General features: G+C 48.4%; 1 protein-coding gene across 1 annotated transcript in view; it reads left to right on the forward strand.

Annotated features, from left to right (window-relative positions):
• The first annotated feature begins 8,751 nt into the window (after nt 1–8,751).
• The window catches only part of SLX9 (SLX9 ribosome biogenesis factor), a 39,785-nt gene continuing 28,107 nt past the window's right edge, over nt 8,752–20,429 (forward strand). The window contains exons 1-2 of the mRNA XM_082284948.1: nt 8,752–8,883; nt 10,296–10,404. Of these exons, the coding sequence (XP_082141074.1) occupies nt 8,764–8,883; nt 10,296–10,404 (229 nt within the window). The 5' untranslated portion in view covers nt 8,752–8,763. The remainder of the gene's footprint in view (nt 8,884–10,295; nt 10,405–20,429) is intronic.

The following is a 20,429-nucleotide window of genomic DNA, read 5'->3' on the forward strand; positions in this document are numbered from 1 at the left end:
CCCAGGAAGTGTAAGGATATGGCCTTTACACACCTCTCAATGCTGTGTTCCCACTGCTGTTGGTCAGCATTTGGGATCCCCCCACTATTTCACTGCCCATGAAAGGTTCTGGGAAGAAGGCAGGTCGGGCTCACCTGTTGTCACCAGCAGCAGCACCCAGGTCACTGCTGGCAGCTGAAGGCAGCAGTCACGAGGCATTTTCTGCAAGACAAAAAACATTCTTGTGACCACCTGGCATGTGCCCCAGGGACAGGGTAGCCACAGTTTCTCTGGGCAGCCTGTGCTGAGATCACATTCATTAGTACTGTTGTGTCACACCTTTCCCCAGTAAAGCCCTGGAGCAAACCCTGACAGTATAATGGCCTTGCAACATGGATGAACATGGGGAAGTCAAAAAGAGGAATTTGTAAAAAGAAGAAAAAGGAATACAAAAGTACAAAGGAACAACAGACATTGCCCTTTTTAGCAATATTAGACGCAGTGTCTGAAAACCAGGTCATCAGTTTCAAAATTGCTCTGATGCAGCCCTGAGTAAGAAAAGAACCACTCCTTGTCACCTGCCATCACCCCTTCCTGTGAACTTGCCATATAAACAGCCCACAGTGGCGTGGAAATGAGAAAACAAGGGAAACCTTCAAAAGATACTGAGGCAGGTTAGTATGCAGGGCTGCTCAGATCCCCTTCTGAGGCATCAGGGTGTCCAGTCTTAGCTCATCAGCCTCTGTAAGACCCCACACCAGCTGAGGATGACACTGGTCAGCCTTGAAAGGATGTCTGGTCTCCTCCCAAGAGCAGAGAGAAGGTTTAGGTAGGTCAGCAGGTAACGTTTGCACAGCGAGGTTTGGTGCCCAGCTGTGGTATAGATTTTGAGATGTGGCAGGACTCTTAGGGTAGTGGGCACCACTGGTTATGGCAGGGGCCATCTGGAAGCCCACCCTGCCCTGGATCCAGTCTCCCTGGCAGAGCTCCACAGCCAACACTGCATGGCTACACAGCCAACAAAAGGCACCTCTGTGGCCAAACCCTCAGGGTGACATGGCCTGAGAGCTCATTCTACCACATCTGCACAAGACCATCCTATGGCGGGTGGCCAGAGCCCTTCTTGACAAAAAAATCCTCTGCAAGTTCCTCTCCACCACCACAGTCCCCCTTGGTAAGATTTTAAAGGCATCATTTATTGTCACAGCTGCAATGTCCCTGTCTGAGTGACATGCAGTCCCTGTGCTTAGCTGGCCCAACACATTCCTGTCACCTCCAGATGCTGCCAGCAGAGTTTGAGCTTGCAGGAAAGAAAAGTGGCTCCTGCCTTGGTTTCCTGTAGAACTCAGTGACTGACTGTGTGACTGACCAAATGTGCCTAATTAGGCTCCAGTTCTGCTACAAGCCACAAGTTCCCACACATGCTGTGAGGACCAAGCCCATGGACTCAATGAGCTCCTGCTATTCCACCTGCCCACTGTTTCCAAGTGTTTAATTCCTGCTGCCATGCCAAAGTGTGCAGTGGTGATGGGATAGAGCTCTGTGAGCTCCTCGTTCTTGTTGGAGGTTGGAACTTCCTGCTTACAGGCTCATCTTGTAAAATAGAGCAACCCTAAAACTGGATTAAAAAAAGCTCCCAAACTCCAGAATACAGTGGGACTCTCAACACACCCCCAGCGCTAGCTGCTACCAAGTATTGTAAAGTAGGGTTCATGTTGTGGGCTGGATTTGGACACCTTTTTCACCCCCACAGTGGTTTCTTGCCCTTGTCACAAGAGTGTGAAGCACATTCTGGCACTTGGAGACAGCAGCAGCAGGAAGTTCAACACTTCTCTTCTGCCATGGAGGGAAATTACACCCTGGTGTGTGGGCGGGTGAGTGCATAATGTGATGCAGGGCTTTCAAAGAGAACTAATGGGGCTTCTGCCTTTGTCTGCCTCCTTACAGCCTTCAGAGGAGTGCAAAGCAGGTTTTCAGCCTGACTCTGCATGAGCAGGGCACGGACACAGGCCTCAGCAGCATTTCCTCCAACCCCCCTGATGATCCCTTCAGCTCAATCCAGACTCGCAGTCACTACCAGTCCTGGGTCTTGTCTCCTGCATGTGCTCTGCCTGTGAAGTTGTTTTTTTCCCCCTTGTTTCCCATAAATTCAGGCAAGCAGAGGGGTGCACATAGTCCATCCTCCTGCCCTGGTGGGAAGAAGCTTTACCACCACCTTCATCCCGTGGTAGGGAGAGGGGTGCCAAGATGGAGCAACCCAGCTAAGGGCAGGACACATTGCCACCAGGCTCTGCTTCCTGGCTGCATGGTGGCATCATGGGGAGAAAGCTGCACCTCAGGACCAGGGTCCTTCTTGGCCCTGTGCTCTGCTCTTCTCACCACATGCCTTGAGTGTCTGGGGATCAAGGTGCAGAAGCCACCAGGATATGCCACCAATGGAGCATCTGCTGTAGGCAGATGCTGTAGCATCAGCCAGAAGATGTGAAGGTGGCCTCAGGGAAGGTGCATAAGCTAAAAGCTGGGCGCTGTCCTTGCTGTCCTGCCTGCAGGCAGGGTGCAGAGCTGGGGCACTCTGGCACTCAGGACATGCTGGGGGCTGCTGTTGGGATGGAGGAGCAAGCTGGGAGTTATAAATAAGGCTGAAGGGGAAGTGTTGATGCCAGCAGTGATCTTGTTGCTATAAGTAAAACAAGTGGTCAACAGCAGAGATGAGTCTTGAAGTCTGTTAGCCACAAGTTCCCATCAGGGGTTTGCTAAATGTCTGTTTTCCCACAAAAAGGAAGGACATGCACTCATGCCCGGTATCCTGTGGTGTTTGCACCATCCACCTGTAACGGTGAGGTGCCACTAGTGCCAGTGCCCATGGGTGCTTCCTCCACACTGCCAAGCATCCCTAGTGCTGGGTCACCATCATGCTGAGACAGAGATGCCAGGTATTGCACCCAGCAGAGCTGCTCCTTCCCACCCCTGCAATCTGGGCAGCTCCAGACCCCAAGCACAGAAGGAAAATGAGCACAGTGGGGTATGATGAGGATGGGAGAGTGGATGTCACTTGACCTGGGGCTGATCCTTCCATCACTCAGTTGTGTGATGCAGATAGATCCCACACACGTGGTCATACACAGGGCTTTCCCAGCCCATGCAGAATATCCCACTCAGTGTCCGTGTACATGTATTTTTATATATATTCTGTATATATAAACCACAGAAAAAATATAAAAAAAATATATATGTAAACGTATTTTAATATATAAAGAATAAATAGAATTAAATAAAAAAATATATGTGTGTATATATATTCCCATGTCCTGTCATAGGAAACATGAATATATTTTATATGTATTTCCTTCCAGCAGCCTCCAGTGCCTGCAGAGGACAGATCTGTGGGGTGAGCTCTCTCCCATGTGCACCAAGTCCCTACCTTGTCTGTGGCATCCCTTGGCTCTGAGTAGCAAGGTCCCTGGGTGCCTGTGGGACCCTTGCCCTGCCCTGGGAGTAAGGGAATGAGGGGATTTGTGCTGCTGGGTCTGCTGGGGTCAGAGTCCTGCTTGGATAGGACAGGGCTGCCTGCTGGCTGTCCTGCCCTGGGTAGTCTGGGAACACCACGCTCTCCAGCCTGCTGAGATCACTCGGAGCAGCACCAAAAAAGTGCAAAACCGCTGTGTGAAGCAGGATGTGACAGCTGAGACAGCTAGGATAGCAAAATGCACAGTTTAGAGATTTCCCACAACTTGCAGCAGCCCTGTTCCAGTGTCCATGCTGGCCACAGGTCATGTCACCACATGTGTTCACATCTTTGCTTCTCACCTGCCAGGAGGCTGGGAGCTGTAGCTGTGACACTGGAAAAAGCATCAAAACCAGGGACCAGGCTGCTTTCCCTGATACCTGGGGAGTGCCCCACATTCCATCTGCATCCAAAAGCCACTGAGATGTTGGGAAGGACCTGCTCTCTCCAGGGTCACATACCTGCAGAGTATGTGATGTGTGCAGCACACAGAGAGCTGAAGGAGAAGAGCAAGGGTCTCACTCCTGCTCCTGGCTATTCCCACAGGCCCACAGGGGTGCAGGGACACCTGGGAAGGTCTGTGCACTGGCATTTCAGGTGGTGACACTGTGCTGAGCCCTCCAGGCAGCCATGCCTGCACCCTCATGCCGTGCTGCCATGCCACTTCCCTCTTTCCCACCACAACCTGCGACTGGCAGTGGGGGAGATGCCCAGAGGAAGAGAGGGTCACGGGAGAGGAGTGTGGCAGCCCACAGCCCTGGTGCTGCAGGTGAGCACACAGCCCATGCCACCCTGCCCAGCGCTGTGTGAGAGGGCGTGGGAAGAGCACACTGCACCCTCTCTGCTCTGCTTTCTGAGCCCGTGGGGAGGCAAGGAACGGGAGTTTTGGAGGTCTGGGGTCCTCCCCACAATAAACACCTGCAGTTCCAAGCTCAATGCTACCTCCAAAGTTGAAACTGTTACAGACCAGGCAAGCTGCCTTTGCAAAGGCTGCACAGACTGACCCGCCTGCAGAAGGGACGCAATGCCGAGCTCCCTGAAGCTCCCTGAACTCAAGTAGCCAGAGGTTAGATCAGGAATTATTAAAAAAATGCCCTTGAAACATCAGAGCTACAAAACCCCTTTGTTGCCTGGCTGCCTCCCCCCAAGAAAGGAGGAACAGAAGCATAAAAATTGAGATGCTGTACTCGCCTGGCCTCCAGCCCTCGTCTCTGTCCCGTACTTGGGCTGGGATGAGGATGGTCTCAGCTTCTCAAGTTTGGCTGGGAAAAGCAACTGGGCATGAGGAGCTCTGTGACGTACCTCAATCTTTCCTTCCTATTTCTGTCTTTCAGTTGCAGGGGAAGAGGAAGTCAAGAGTGGTGCCTGTGGGAGGGCGTGTTCACCCAAAACCCCAGCCAGCCCCACTCAACCTGGCCAAACCCACAGCATCCGGCCTTGTGGGACTGGGGCTGGTCTCCCTGGGATACCCAGGTGCTTGCAGCCCTCCCACTGCACCTAGGAACGGGACCCACCCAAACCCCCAAACTTTATGAGAACTTTTCACCTTTCACATCACTGTTGGGGACCGGCCCTGACCTCAGTGGGCAAACAAAGCTGGGAGTGGGGGAAAATAGTTCATTTGGGAGCTATTGGCAGCTCTTGCGTGTGGAGAAGATGGGGAGCTGGCTCCCCTCGGACTGTGGGTTGAGCTCTGAAATCTTTGTGTCAGGGTAGCCAGGCCTTTTCACGTGACAGGGGATGCAGGCGCCGTCCACTGGCAAACCTCAGGGCTGTGTGGGGATTTTTTTTTTTTAAGCAGCCTTTTAGTGCTTTTGTGTTGGTTTCAATAACTCCTCCCAGCAGCAGCATTTCCCTGAACAGAGAGGAACCCGCTCCTGGCAATTTTCTCTTAACCTCTTCAGGGCACTACAGTAAAAAAAAAAAAAAGTCATTTAGAAAACATACAGGACTGTAGGGGTTTTTTAAAGGTAATTAATGTGGGTCTTTGTTAATTCCTTTGTAGGTTCTCCTTCCAAGCAAGCTGATGTTGAGTCACCATGTTGCATTATCATGGAATCCCAGAAGAGTTTGTGTTGGAAAGGATGTTACAGACCATCTCGTTCCAACCCCCTGCCACGGTCAGGGAAACCTGAGGCATTATAAGACACTGGTGCTGTTCACCAGCTGCTGTGTTACAGTTATGGGTTATGTTTGCAGCAAGAAAAGAGATTGCAGCGCCAGCAGAAAATTTCCAAGCCCTGATGGATGCTCTGTGGATTGGTTCTTTTATTAGAGAAGACAACAGAGTCCTGCCTTGGTTTCATCACAGCCAGGTGCAGCAGGAAAGCATCACAGTAGTCCTGGCAGTGGGGCAGGAGCATTGGAGCAGCCGATGCTGGATATGGTGGGGATGGAGCCTGAGGGAGAGCCAGCCGGAGCTGGGACACTCACCCAGCCTGGACGGCTGCAGCTGGATGCCGCAGAGCACTCCCCAGGCCTGGAGTGGGTGAGCTGTGGTAGATGAAGCTGGGAAGGTTGGTGGAGCTTCCTGCCAGTGGTGGGGGTTGCAGATCTGGAGGAAGGAAGTGTGGTTCAATGAGATGAGCTGCCGTAATTTTCCTTTTGTATTGCATGAGGCCCTGAATGAGCGGATCTTTTCTCCTAAGTTATTTCATGGGGTTTGTCCAACCGCTTTGCTTCAACTGACTCAAGGTTGCAGGACAGGGGTGGGAGAGCTGGGAGCCCCAGGAGTTGGAATGGTGGGAGCAGAGGGTGTACCATGGGTCCTTGCAGCCAAAGCTGAAGCTCGTTGCCATATCCCTGTTCCTTCCAGCTGTTCCTCAGGCTCTGCTGCAGCTTTGGCCTTCAGCATTGCAGGTGAAAGGGGTTTGGGGATATGCTTGGTCACAGTACATATGCTCCCCAGCCTGTTTTGTAAGCATTTTAAGCTGTTAAACATTCCCTTTCCTATTTTAACTGCCTTTATTTTTATTGGTTCCTCTTTTTATTTTTACTAGCATGGATTGTGTTTCCTCCCCACTATTAACTGCAGGACTGCTGTGGTTTATGCAGGATGCACTTGAGCAGCTGGGGTGGGAAGCTGGGCATCCAGCTGGGCACTATCAGAGTGATTTTTCCTCAGTCCTTGATTTTGATGATCAGAGTTGTCATTTTGGGCTTTAGCTCCTAAATGATGCTCACCCAGCCTACAGCAGGGTAAGGGAAGCTTTCCTGTTGTTATTTTCTATTCCCGATGAACATTAAATCTTTCTATCCCTGATGAACATTAAATCTTGTGGATGCTCCATCTCTGGAAGTGTTCCACATCAGGCTGGACTAGGCTTGGAGCAACCTGATCTAGAGGCAAGGGAGTGGGACAAGATGATCCTTAAGGTTCCTTTCAACCCAAACCATTATGTGATTCCATGTCTTCAACATCCTCTTGAGGGGAAGCAGGGGACCAGACACTGATCTCTTCACTCTCGTGACGAGTGACAGGACTTGAGGAAATGACAGGGACCTGCATCAGGGGAGATTTAGGTCGGATCTTCCAAGGTTCTTCCCCTAGAGATTGTTCGGGCACTGAAGAGGCTTCCCAGAGAATGATCACAGCCCCAAGGCTGCCAGAGCTCCAGGAGCATTTGGACACCGCTCTGAGTTCACAGGGTGAGATTGTTGGGGTGTCCTGGGCAGAGCCAGGAGTTGGACTCGATGATCCTGATGAGCTCCTTTCGGCTCAGCGTATTCCATGATTCTATGATCTTTCCAAGTACCTTCCCAGAGGCCTCTCCCTGCATTTCCTTGGTACCCACAAGGAGTGTCACTAGCTGTGCACTTCTATGGCCCAATATCAGGCCCTGGGAAACACAGTCTGGAGGGGGTTGGAGAAGGCAGAGGGTGTGGAAAACAAAGATGTATTAACCAGGGAGCACCTGTTAGGGCTTGTTAAGATCAAACACACTGTGAGTCCAGGCTTGGAGCTTTCTATTCACCTTAGAGCAAGGAGAAGCAACTTTGCATTTCACCCCCTCCCGTGTGTGGAAAGGTGCAGCTGGGGCTTGGGTTGCTTTGTTGTGGTGTCCACATGGGCCCATGACTGCAGTCTGGCAGGTGTTGGCTCTCCCTAGGGGCTTGATGGGTATTTTCTACTGTTTTAACTGTAGAAATAATGTCTGGCAAGAAGTTTTAGAGTTGTTTTCTGTCCTACTGTGGCAGCCTGGTTGCTGGCTGGTCCTACTGTTACCAAGAGACCTCTGAAATCATTGGGTTAAGTAAGACTCTCTCTAAAACTGTCTTTTTAGTGTTAGCAAGTAAGGCTTTATTCCTGGCCAGGAGGAGGTGTGTGTGTGGCTAACAAAGTACCAGCCTCCACACTGACCCCAGTACAAAACATTTTTCACTTATTTATACATTATTTATATATATATACACACATACACTTTTATATATATATATACACGCATATATATAAAAATATAAAATATAATAGATATAATACATTATAGAAATTAATGTTCATTATTCTAAATTACATAATTATCTTCATTATTTAGTGTTCTATCCTGTATTGCTTACTGATTTCTCGCCCTTCATGCTAATTTGGTCCACATTCTTTAGTCCTCTTATCGTCTTTTTCTCAGACAGGGAGTCTCCAACTTTCCAGGCCTTAATCTCTTCTGGTGTCTTCTGGTTACTCCTTGAAGGGCCATAAATTTAAGATCCCAGATGCCGAATCTTCAACTCCCTTTGGCTCTGCTTATTGAAGCTTGTCAGGGTTAACCAACTAAAGGTTTTGGTGTTTTAATGATCAAATTAAGAGTGTTTCTGTGAAGCAACTTAAAACCAGGCACTGCTTACAACTGAAACAACTAACTAAACAGGAGTTTAGGAAAGTTATCATTTCCAAAGCTACCAAGAGCTCTCAGCTCTTACAGGGCGTACACTTAACTTAAAACTGTGTTGCAGAGTGTCTGGGTTTAACTTAAGCGCACTGAACACCCGCAGGCTGTTCCCAGGAGCCCCCTTGGGCAGGCTGCAATTAACCAGAGGACAACTGTCCGCGGGCTGCCCGTAGAGAGGCTGCCAGCACAGGGCTGCCGTTGGACCTGCCACCACTACGCTCCAGAGCGAGCAGCCGGGGCGGGCTGGCTTCAGCTGCCGAAGAAGCGCTTCCTGAGCTGCGCCCGCGGAAGAGAGGAAGGCGAATTCCCCGTAGCGCCGGGCGCGCTGCGGCCGCAGCCGGAAGGTCCCGCCCGTGCGGGCGCGGCCCCGCCCGGCCCCTTCCGCCCCGCGCCGCCATGGTGGGCAAGGCCAAGCGTCCGCCGCTGCACCGCGCCGCCCCCCGGCCCTGGCCCGCCCAGGATCCGCCGCCGCTCCCCGGGCCCGCCGCTGGCGGATGGAGCGCGGCGGCCGGGAAGGTACCGGGGGCGGGGACACGTGGGGCGGCGGCGGCGGCGGGCGGGGGCTGGCGGTGGCCGCCTCGCAATGACTTCTCCGCCTTCCCCCTGCAGAAACGGCCGGTCCCCGCACACCCCCCAGCCTGACTTGAGCTCCTGTGGGTCTGTCCTGGCTGCAGGGCCCCGGGGGTGTCTGCGGATACCTCCGGGCCTGGCCGTGGTGATGCGGCGGTGGTGGCTGACAGGATGGCGCAGGTCGCGTCTCTTCTGGCAGGGAAAGCCCTGTTGAACCCCTGGTGCTTCTGGGCAGCTGCTGCTCCCCACGCTCCGGTCACCCATGGGAGCGTGTGGCACGGGCACGGCAGGGAGGTGCCAGGAGCTAGCCTGGAGCTGCTCCAGCACTGTGCACCTGGCAGTCCTAGCGTGCTGCTCCAGTGCCGGTATCACTAGTCCGGACCAGCAGCTGTGCCATGGCAGCACCCTGGCGTCCCCGACTCACGTAGGGTGGTGACACAGTGACACACGTATCCCAGCGCTGCTGCTGCTGCTGCTGCTAGAGTCAGGCTGCCTGTGCTGCGATGCCGTGGGGTAACTTGCGTGCAGCAGTGGGGGTCATTACCAACAAGCGTTGGGAGAGGAGGGGGTCTTGCAGTGCCTCCCTTCAGTTTTAAGTTTGGGCAGGTGGAGAGAAGCTGTTAGTGTATACAGAATTATTTAGGATCTCCTGTTTTCCCCAGCTGTGATATGAATACACAGTTCAGGTGCCTCCCCCCAGCCCCCTCACTGCAAGGACGCAACACCAGTAAATGTTTTTTATGTGCCTAAGCTTTCCTTGTGAGGAGGGAGGAATTGCCTGCACCAAATAACAGCTGGGTTTATACCACTGTGAAGTTATGTGTTGGTGATGGTAGATATTGTTGGCTAAAGTAATAAATTCTACTAATCCAACCAGAGTAGCTACTGCAGATCTTAGGGGGGCGTTGTGTGCTTAAAGCATGATGCTGAAGATTTGGTGAGTTGCTAGTAGTTACTGAATCTGGTTAATGTCCATTGATTAGGCTTTAATCCTCTAATCTGTTCATTTGTAGCTAATCTGTATTGTTCTGTACCTGTAATAACTGTCTTTCCCTAAGGATGCTGTTTGCAGCTCTCCTGGGAGTGTGCACTTGAGTGAGGCGAGGTTGAGCTGAAGCAGGAATCAGGAACAGAACAGACTTTGTGAAACTTCCTTCTGTGTGGAAGAGCTGGAGGGGAGGTGGGGAGGAGCAGGACAGTAGGCTGCCTTACCTGCCCTTGCCTGCTCAAGAGAGACACCTGCTCACTACCACTGTTCCTATCTGGATAGTGCTGGGTTAGATTTTTAATTTTTTTTTTAACAAATATTGCCTGGTGGTGTAGGTACTGATTACTGCTTTATGTTCCTTTTGAATAAGGACTGGGATTTCTCATCTTCTGGTGTATTTTCTGGGTTGAAGATTGACCCTGATACCCTAGTAAAGAAGCTTGACTTGGACTCCAGAAGCATCATTTCCTCCAGAACAGGTTTGTTGTATTTTGAATGATTATTACGTTAGGTTGTGAGCAAAGACACTGGGGACTGTATTTGCAGTGGCTTTTAGTGACTATCCCAGGAAGCTCAGGGAACTACAATGCAAACATTGCTTCCTGTGAAGGCTTTTAGAAGAGGTTTGTTTTTGTTTGGGCTTCTGCATGGATGTGCTTAGTGATCCCTAGGTGGGGGATCTAGCTTCAGGCTATCTGTGGGATGTCCTCGTGCAGCCAAAGACTGCCAGGGCAGAGAGCACAGCAGAGCCCAGGCTGTGACCTGATCTCTGGGCTATTGCCTCACCAGCAGCTGCCATTGGTAACCCAGTATTTTGTCAGCAGGTTCTCATTGTGTATCAACAGTGCTTTGCTCACAGCAGGCTGACTGCAGCAAGTCTTCTCCTGTCCTTTGCTGTTGTGGGGTCCGTGGCTCGAGGATTCCTGGGCAGGAGAATCTGAACTCATCGAAAAAAAGTGGGAAGAGGGAGTACATGATAGAGCCCTTTGATTTCCAGTTCCACAAGGAAATGCTCCCTTTGACTGCTCACTGTGAGACAGAGCTTTGTATCTGAAAGCAGTTTTCACTTCTAAACATCTGCAAGGTCTCAAAGCATTTCTCTGAAACTTGAATCCCAAACCTCCACGAACTGTATGTAAATGTTTAAAAAATCGCAGAAGGAACAAACTACCAGACAGAGCCTGGTAGCACAGCAAGCTGTCCTGATGCAGAAGATGCGTGTGACTCCCAAATACCTTCTTTGCAAACTAAATTAATCTCTTCTCTTCATGTAGATAAATACTACAGTAACATTGTTTTCCTGTCCAGGGCTACAAACAAATCAATCACACAAGGGCTAGTGGTTGCCTGAGCAGCGGTGAGCTGCCCGTCAGCCACATTTGGGCACAGAGTGAGGAAGTGGGGAGGTTGTGTGAGGACACATTTGTCTGCTCTCTGCACAGAAACCTTGGCAAAACATACTGTTTTTGAAACACTGGGCTCATTGTTGGTAACTCTCCTGGGAAAAGGACATGTGTGCATCTGTGTGTGCATCTATGTGTGCATGTGGACATTGCCATCTCTTTAATTAAATCAGACAGCTTGTTGTTGGGGGCTGGCAGCCTGCAGTCCCAGCCTTTCATTGCAGGCTACAGCTGTACATGTCTGGGTTATAAATAGAGCCATGCTGCTGGTCCCCATGCAGTGCTGATGATGCAGATGTGCAGTGCCTGGCTGCCTCTCTCTGGGCTACATGCTGGCTTCCTGCAGACAGCCGTGCTGACCCCGACGCTTTGTGCTCCCGCACACTTTCCAGATGATCAGCTAAAAATAACTGTTCATTTGGGGGCTCAAAATTGCAATTCAACAAGGCAAAAAGTGATTTGATTGTTTTTTTACATCTTCCCAAGATGTTGTGCCCTTTCTTGTTGTCGCACTCTGGAGCCATGTAGAGGCTTTTTCATTATGGAAATCAGTTCAATTTTTTTGTGTTAATTCAGTGAGCTGTAACGAGGCTGTGCATACAATGGCAGACACCCTGGAGTTAGAAAAGAGATTCTAGGCAGACGTGCGTTATCTCCTGGCATCTCTGGTCAGCTCAGAGCCTGTTCAGCAGGAAATTCAACTTGACTCTAGCCCTCCCTCCACCTCTTCCTCCCTTTCCCTCTCAGCTTAGTGTACAGGGCAGGAGGGTAGGATTCTCCTACACACTGCTATTTTAGGATTTAATAACAAGACAAAAGCGTGCTTATCTCCCACTTGCTTTTCAAGCTCTGAGAAGGTCAAGTTGGCAGACTGTAGGTGGGCTCACACCCTATCTCCTGTGCTTTTCACAGCTAGAGAAGATTTTTTTTTCTGCCAAGGCTGCTGTGTGCCAGTTGGGAAAACAGGTATTTGTCCTACATGTGTGTGTATATCTCATATTACCCAAGATTTATTCACATTGTCCATGATTGCTGGTATCTCTGTGTTTTAGGTTTAGATCTGGCTTTATGCTGTGACTCTCTTCCAAATAAGACCTAGTCTGAGGAAGATCTTGGAATTGGGTTAGATTTTAGAAGATGTCAGCTTGGAGCTCAACAGTGGTCAAAAAAGCCAACTGGCTGTTGGGAGGTAGGAGGAAAAGAGAACGCAGAGAGCATTGTTATGCTCTGTAAATAAATCCATGATGTAGGCAGGTCTTTGATGCTATGTGTACTATTGCAGGGGCAAACTAACCAATAGCAGAGCATGGCGACTTCCATGGGATAAGGCTTCACCTGGAACAGCTGTTTGGTGTGTCAGAGCCAAAGGGCTGCAATCCTGTAGGGAGCCGATCCACCGTTGTGCTCGGGCTTGAGGGCTGTTGCCTATGGTTGCCAACAAGAGAGGACATCTCTCTCTACAATTTTTTCGTCATAGTTTTCTTCAGTTTGTAAGTGACCAGCTTTTTCTGCTCTTTTGGCTGTGGTGATTTTGAGGGAATGGGGAGAAACGCGATGTGTAAATTGGAAAGTCCAGAGTCTCTAGCAGGTTATCTCAGTTAACATGAGCACTTGTGTGTGCAGGGGCTGAAAGGAATGAGGCCTCGTATTCTGAGAGGATAAACTGGTGGTGTTGGTTGTTGTCAGCTGAAGGCCTGGTTTTTCTGAGTATTTCTGAGTGTTGTTGGTGTATCTGGTTGAGGCAGGGTGCCCTGTGGAAGTATCTGCTACTTATGGTAATGGTCTATTGCTTCCTTTAGATACAAGGCTGATTCAGTGTGCTTATGATTTGTGTGAGATACCAGCACAGGCTGTTCTGGCATCAGTAATCCTTGTGGCATGAGAAGGAGAGGGTGGAACTGTAATGAAAAACATCACCAAAATGGAATTCGTTGTAGGTGAGTCTTGCATTGTGTGATATAAAAAGCCAGTGGTCTAAAAAGGAAAGTATTTTAATATGGTAGCTCTAAGCTGTGTCGTGCTGTGAAACAGACATGCTGGAACTGCTTTCCCCTGCTCTGCTTTTTGTCTTTAATCATTAGCTCAGCTTAACGCCAGATTCCAGATGATTTCCACATGCATATAGGTAACAAAAGCCAGTGCCATCCCTGAGAATGCTGGAGTTCAGTCCATGAGTTACTTTCTTGCTCAGTGATTGCTTCCTGTCAGTATAGTTTACTTAGCCACTGACGTAATGTAAACCAAAGGCTTTGCCATCATCTAATTCACACAGGGACTTCTGTGACTCATGTGAGTGGATAAATCTCATTTGGGTGAGCTTCTGTAGCGTGGGAATTAAATGTTTCCTACCAAGTCAGAAATAATGGCCTGTCATATCGGGGTTGCTGCTGCTCATTTTTTTTCTTTAGCTTTCCTTTGTCAGTGTTTGCTCCTTGAAGCAAGGGCCTATTCAAGCTTGGCTGTGGCCAAGCAGTTGCTTGTGAATGTCTCTTTTTTTGGAGTGGATGATGAGCCAGTTGTGGAATGATATGAGCATTGGGATAGGTAGCTTCCTGCATTATTTTCAGCTACTCCAGAAGGGAATGGTGACAGTCTGTGTTGTTGAGAAAACAAAAGTGCAACAACAGCAAGTTCATAACTGTTTGAAAAACCTGATGCAAAATCATTCTGATTTCTGAGGTTGGATTGGACGTAAAGAAGGACTTTTCATTTTACAATGAGGGTGATGAGCCCTGGCACAGGTTGCCCAGAGAAGCTGTGGCTGCCCCATCCCTGGAAGTGTCCAAGGCCAGGTTGGATGGGGCTTGGAGCAACCTGGGATAGTGACAGATGAAAGAGGGGGTTGAAGTAGATGCTCTCTGCAGGTTTCTTCCAACCCAGGCCACTCTGTGGGTCTTTGATTTTATACCAGGGTGTGAAGCATAGGGTGAGGTAGGTTGTGAGCCTGAGCAGAGGTTGTGCTCTGAAGACTGGGACTGTCTTGCAGCCCGGGAGTCACTGTCAGTGGCAGAGAGGGGCATAGAGGAGGGAAATGACAGAGCATCTGATATAGAAGGAACTCCCTTCTCCTCCTGAAGAAATGTGGAGACAATAAAATCAGGCTAAGCAGAAATTTACTGACAGCAGTGAATTTCTGGGGTCTGCAGGCTGTATACAGTCTTGCTGTCCTCCTTTCTGAGGTTCTCTATGAGTTTCTTTTGTTACCAAGCCTCCTTTTGCAGAGTCACTGACAGATCCCTTCTGGTTTGCACCTCAGCTTCTGCTCTGGAGTTCCAGATCTGCTGGGTCTGTCACCTTATCTTGGGCTCTGCACCCACTTGTCCAATTCTGTTCTCCTTTTGTAGCCTCCAAGAGAAGCAGAAACGCTGTGGTTGGCTAGCATTGTGTCTTGCATTAGCTTCATGCGATATGATTTGCTGTCCAGTTTTGGTTTTTTTTTAATGCATATTGTACCAGAATGTTACAGAGCCCTTGTAAGACCTCTCCTCTGACAGCATTGCTGTTCCTGCAGTGTCTAGACTTGTGGTTACCCCTGCAGGGGATCCACTCCAGTGTGGAAGAATTGCAGCTATGACCAGGCCCCAATTACTCTTCAGGAGCTCTTGACAGGATGCCAATCTCTGTGTCCCATAGTTTATTCCTGTCTGTTGACTGGATTTCTGCATGTTTATTGCCATTGAATATTATGGTTCCTCCTCTTTTGTCCTCATCTGTGATCATCTTTCCTCTGTTTGATTTTGTGTTTTGGTTTTTTTCCTCTCTTCTGGCATACTGGGGTGTTTAACAATTGAAGGATTCAAAAAATTAAAATTAATCCTATTTTTTTTAATGAATGCATCTGTCCTGAATATTGGTTCTAAACCTCTGCTCTTTTTCTTAATGCATGCTTGGGGAATTTTCAAATCTGCTTGTGTTGGTCATTCACATTGGTGGTGTGGAAAGGTGCTGGATCCTCACAATTCTGCTGCTGTTGCTTTTCTTCAGCCTTTCATTCTGTGCTGGCAGTTGTCAGGCCTGTCTTGTGTTTGTTTTATGCAGAACGCCTTCCTCAAGCTGTTCCCCACTGTAACACTGCTCAGATGGGAAGGAGTGTAAACGGGCTGCTCCACATGCTGAGGATGACAGGGAGTGGCTGCAGCACCTCCAACATGAGCGTGAAATTTCCCTGGGAAATGCCTGTGTGCTGTGCTAGACCCAAGTGATGAGGTGTTCCTCATCCATCTGTCTTTGTTATTAGGTCCCCAAGCTTTGGGTTGTGTGAATGTGTGGAGTGGTGAAATGCTCTCCCTGATGCTGTCAGTGATGCCCTTGGTGGTGTAGCACTCAAACCATTCTAATGTCTTTGAAAATATCTGATGGGTGTGTGGGTGCTGCCCTGGGAGGAGCAGCTGTTTGAGTGGTGTTTGAGCTGGGAATTCTTGCTTTAGCTTCCCCTTCCCTCCACCCCATACCTTCTGCAACGTGTCTGTGTCCTTTGTGTCACCTGCACAGGTCAAGGATGTGTCCCAGGACTGAATGTGCAGATCTCAGCTTAAAGGGGAAACTTCCCTCCATAAACTGGTGTTGCTTCTGCCATTGTGTGTGAAAGTGTTTGAAACCTCCAATAACAAAATTTGCAAGAAGGGAAAAGTTCACAGGGAAGGGAAAATGCTGTCTAGGGATTAAACTCTTTTCCTCTCCCCCAGGCCCAAGGTTGGCCACCCTGGTAGCTTGATAAAGTGACAGATGGCAGTTTGCCTTATGTGGGTAAATTGCTTTAGGTAGCAAATTACTGTACATTCCTTCTTCCTCGTCGTTCGGCTGAAATTTATTTGGTTTTTGACTGCATCATTAGGACCTGCTTTTATCTTGACAATGTCAGATCGCCTTTTAAGGGCAGATTTGGTGTCTGAGAGTTTTGTAACAGTATGTTACAGTCCACTGTGTTTGAGAACAGCTGAGATAGTGGTTTGTGGTCCAAGAAGCTTCTCCAGTGAGGTCAGACAACCTCAGTCTACAGGACACCTCAAACAGATTGTGTAGTTCCCAACAACTCGCCTCAAAGCTGGAGGGTTTTTCTGTTCCTTTGGTCTAAAGGATTAAAGGCAGTCGGATCTTACTTCAGGAGTCAGATTGTAGCAGTGGTGAACAGCTGTGGGGATTTGTTGAAATGGAGAACAGAGACCTGCTGTGGTCTCTGGGAGACTGTGGAGTGGGGATCCTACTGAAAGCTAAAGACATTGCTGCCTTAAATAATAATTAAAACAAAAAGGTTAAAAATCTACACTGCTTAATGTTGCTTTAACAATTTGTCTGTGCAGTGTGGTGCTGGCTGTGAGAATAGCTGTGGGAAGCTCCACTTTAATTAAAGTAAATGCAATTAATTGAGAAGCAGTAAATGAGCGTCTGAAACTTGCACTGTTTTCAGTGCTTTTACTTCCCGTCTGCAAATAGAGCATTTCCATGTTGTGAGTACCTTCTGCCAGATCACAGGAATCAGTTGTGTTAATATTTATGGAACTAATTAACTATATTGTTTTCTTTCCTGCCTTCTGTCTGTGGCTAAGTCTCCGTTCTTAAAATCAACATTAAAAAGCCAAAAGACTCCAGTTAGCTTGTGTTCATGGATACTGAGCAGTACACAAACATTTTCCAGAGAGCCCAAACCTTCCAAAATGTTTTGCAATATGCTCCAGGGTAGGAGGCTGTCAGTGGGAAGAACTTGAAATGAGTCCTAGGATTTTGAAGGACGTGTCAGATCGCTCTAGTTTCTTATTATGGTTGGTTCCTTGGCTGTGCCTGCTGTGTAATGCTCACCAGCAGCACTGCTGGAAGGTACGTGCCTGCCCTGGAGCAGCCTTTCCGTGCTGCTGGGTGGGTGGAGAGGAGGATATGGCTTAGTGAGGGATTGGAGACTTCTTTGGAGAAGCTCCTGAGGTGCTGCTCCATGCTTTTGCAAAGCCTTCTTCCAGCCTTTGCAAAAGCTGGGTGCTCAAGCATGGTCAAACACAGGTCAAACCTATCAATGCCTTGTGCCATTCAAGGGCTTGCTGAATTTGAGGCCAGGGTGACCTCTTGCCTTCCTGGCCAGGTGTGGTGGGGCATGGCAGTTGCATGTCATGTCATGTCATGTCTTGCTCTGTGTGATCACGCTTCCTGGAACTTTAAAAAGATACTAATCTAGCCTGGTATTCTCCTGTGAAATGAATTTTAAATGGTTGGACATCCTTACACAAAAATAGATCAGCGCTGCTTAGGAGAGTACTGAAGCTGCAGCGTTACAAAAGAGGGTTATGAACTGAAATCTTTGTTTTTCCTGTACTAATGTTAAAGCTTTAACATAATTGAGTCATAAAATTATAAATTCTGCAAAGAGAGAGGTGGAATGGCTCTGCACTTGTGCCAAAGGGGCCTCCCAGCACAAATTCCAGTAATGCAAACATCTCGTGGGGTGTGAGAAGGATGGCTCAACAGTGCAGGAATTGAGAAACCAAATCCGAAGAGGGGTGAGGAAGCACTTGTGGAAAGGGCAGATTGATAGCTCTGGAAGTCAGAGCCGTTTCCTTGTCACCAGCAGTGGTACAGTGTTGTGTCAAGCTGTCAAATGAAATACGTGTCCTGGGAGTTTAATAGACACTCTTTTTAGAAAATTGGTAGGGGCTGGTGAAGGGTGGATGGCATGAGAGGTTTCCCTCTTCTGGGTTACCCATTCTGACTTGTCTTGATATGTTTCTGAGGTGCAGGAATAAGTGAGCCTCCTCCTTCTGCTAGCACCTCTGGGAAATGCGTACATGAAAAACGCTATTTTGCTTGAGGTTTTTTTCCACAAACTTCTATGCTCCATAAATCACATTTCTGATTTACCAAGAGATAAATCTCGGCCCTGCTAATGTGGGTCTTACTGAATTACAGGCTGTGTTACAGGGAGATCTCACAAGTTCGTGTCCGTCATTCAGACCTAGTGGAATCTATAGTATTATTCTATTGTATGCAAATTATCCTTTATTCTGGTCTTTTTGAGCAATTTATGGACCAAAGTTTTCTTTCTGCTTGGGTGGAAATGCATGTATCAGCTGAAGATCTGTTTATCCCCTTCAGCATTTCAGAGTGGCACTACTGATGCTCATATGTGGCATAACTGATAATAACATCTAATTTGGGCCTAGGTTTCTAGTCAAGTGGCTTGTAGAAAGGGGTTTTTGTTGTCTTTTGGTTTGGTTTTTTTTTTTTTTAAAGAAGCTTTTAACACAGTAAATCTCAATGTAGATTGCGCTAAATGTGGGAAACACAGATATGCAAGGATTAAATGCAGTGGGTACTGGAATATTCTGGGTTGTTTGAAACGGTAATTTGGACAGATTTAGACAGAACTAGCAGAGTTGCAAATGTTCCATAAGGCAAACCACAGAAAATTCTGGAGAAAATCCTGCTGCAGAAGAATAAGCTATCCAAGCAGTTCTTCGAACAAGAAGGGACTGTGAGCTGGAAGGTACGTAGTGATAGTGATAACCAACTCCAATGAAATGTGGTGTTTGAGTCCCAGGCAGGAAATCTGAGGGAAAATGGGGCACACAGACTTGTTTCCTGACCCAGTTGTGCTGTGTTTTGATTGCTTGCAGAACACACAGCGAATCAGTAGATCTGCTAAAAGAATTTTGGCTTCTATGGATGTAGTGGACATTTGTGCCTGGTGTGGCTGTGTGTGTATATGCTCTGGGCTGATTTCCCTCTGTTGCATTTTCTAGCTCCATGGCTTTTTAACTTTGTTTTTCCTTATGTCTATTTTCCTCTCCAAGGTTATTTGTAAATTCAGGTCACTGAGTGTTCTTATGTAACAGGAATGGGCTTCTTTAGCATGGAGAGGACATTTCCAGCTGCTGTGGGTACAGGCTGTGTCTATACATGCAGCAGTTATTTTGCAGTGTGGTTTGAATTGAAATAACCTGGTGTACCTGTGGATAGGGAGGCACGGGAAGGCTTTTCCAGACTACAGGAACTGTGCTGCCAGAAATCACAATTTTAAATTGCTTTGTTCAGTGACACTTCCATATTTTGCTCAGCAAAGCCTCTGGCTGTTGCTTTTGATTCATGCCAGTAATTTGTGACTGCAGGGCTGGGCTTAGGTAGGGCTGGGCTTGGGTGTGCTCCTCTGCAGCTGCAGGTGTGCTTGTTTTAGTGCCTGTACCTGAGTGGGTTTTTATTTAAGGAAATAGCAGACAGATATCTAGATACTGTTTATGTGGGGTTATTATAGCTTCTTCGTGTATTTTCTTCCTCTAAAATAGTGGGCATTGGCCTGTTTGCCTGTATTGGGTGTAAGTGGCAAGATTTTGGTAGCAGGACAGAAGCTAAAGCTGTCATATTCTGGGCACAGCCCCGTCCAAAGAGGTTAAGTGCACCCAGTGCAGCCACAGCTGCACAACAGTGGTGTTGGCTCTGGGAAAACATATACTCTAGGAGTGGAAAAGAAGTGAGAGAGCCCTATGAAGACCAGGGGCAGAAAAGAAAGAGAGGAGGTGCTCCAGTCCCCAGGACCCCAGTGGGTAAGTGTGAGGAGGAAGGAGCAGCGGAGAGTGACTGTAATGCCATTCCCTGGCCCCGTGCACTGCTCAAGGGAGCCAGGGATGAAGAAGTCAGAATGAAAGAGTGGAGCTGAGAAGGGGGTGGGTGGGGGGAAGGTGTTTTAGTGTTTGCTTTTCAACATCTGATTCTATTTTAATTGGCAATACATTACATTAATTTTCCCTGACTCAGGTCTGTTTTGCCTGTGATGGTAATTGGTGAGTGATCTCCCTGTTGTTTACCTCAGCCCACAAACTTTTCATCATATTGTTCTCCCCTGTTCTTTTGAGGAGGGAGGGGGCAGCTGGCCGCTGGCCAAGGTCAACCCACAGCATCACAGTAGCTCAGTAAAAACTGAGATGAAACTCAGTACCAGGTAGAACTGTTGCTCTGTGGCTGTTCCTCTGCCTTCCTTACTGCATTTTTCAACTGAATGTCTTCTGAGCATTGTGCAGATGCAGAGACACCCCTGCAAGAGAACTGAATTCCTTTGCTTTTAATTGATGCTCACAGGTGTTGAAGCAAGTCATTCTTCCACGTGTCTGTGGTACCTGTATACC

Source organism: Coloeus monedula, assembly GCF_965178545.1.
Source record: "Coloeus monedula genome assembly, chromosome: 7".
Classification (NCBI taxonomy): Eukaryota; Metazoa; Chordata; class Aves; order Passeriformes; family Corvidae; genus Coloeus; species Coloeus monedula.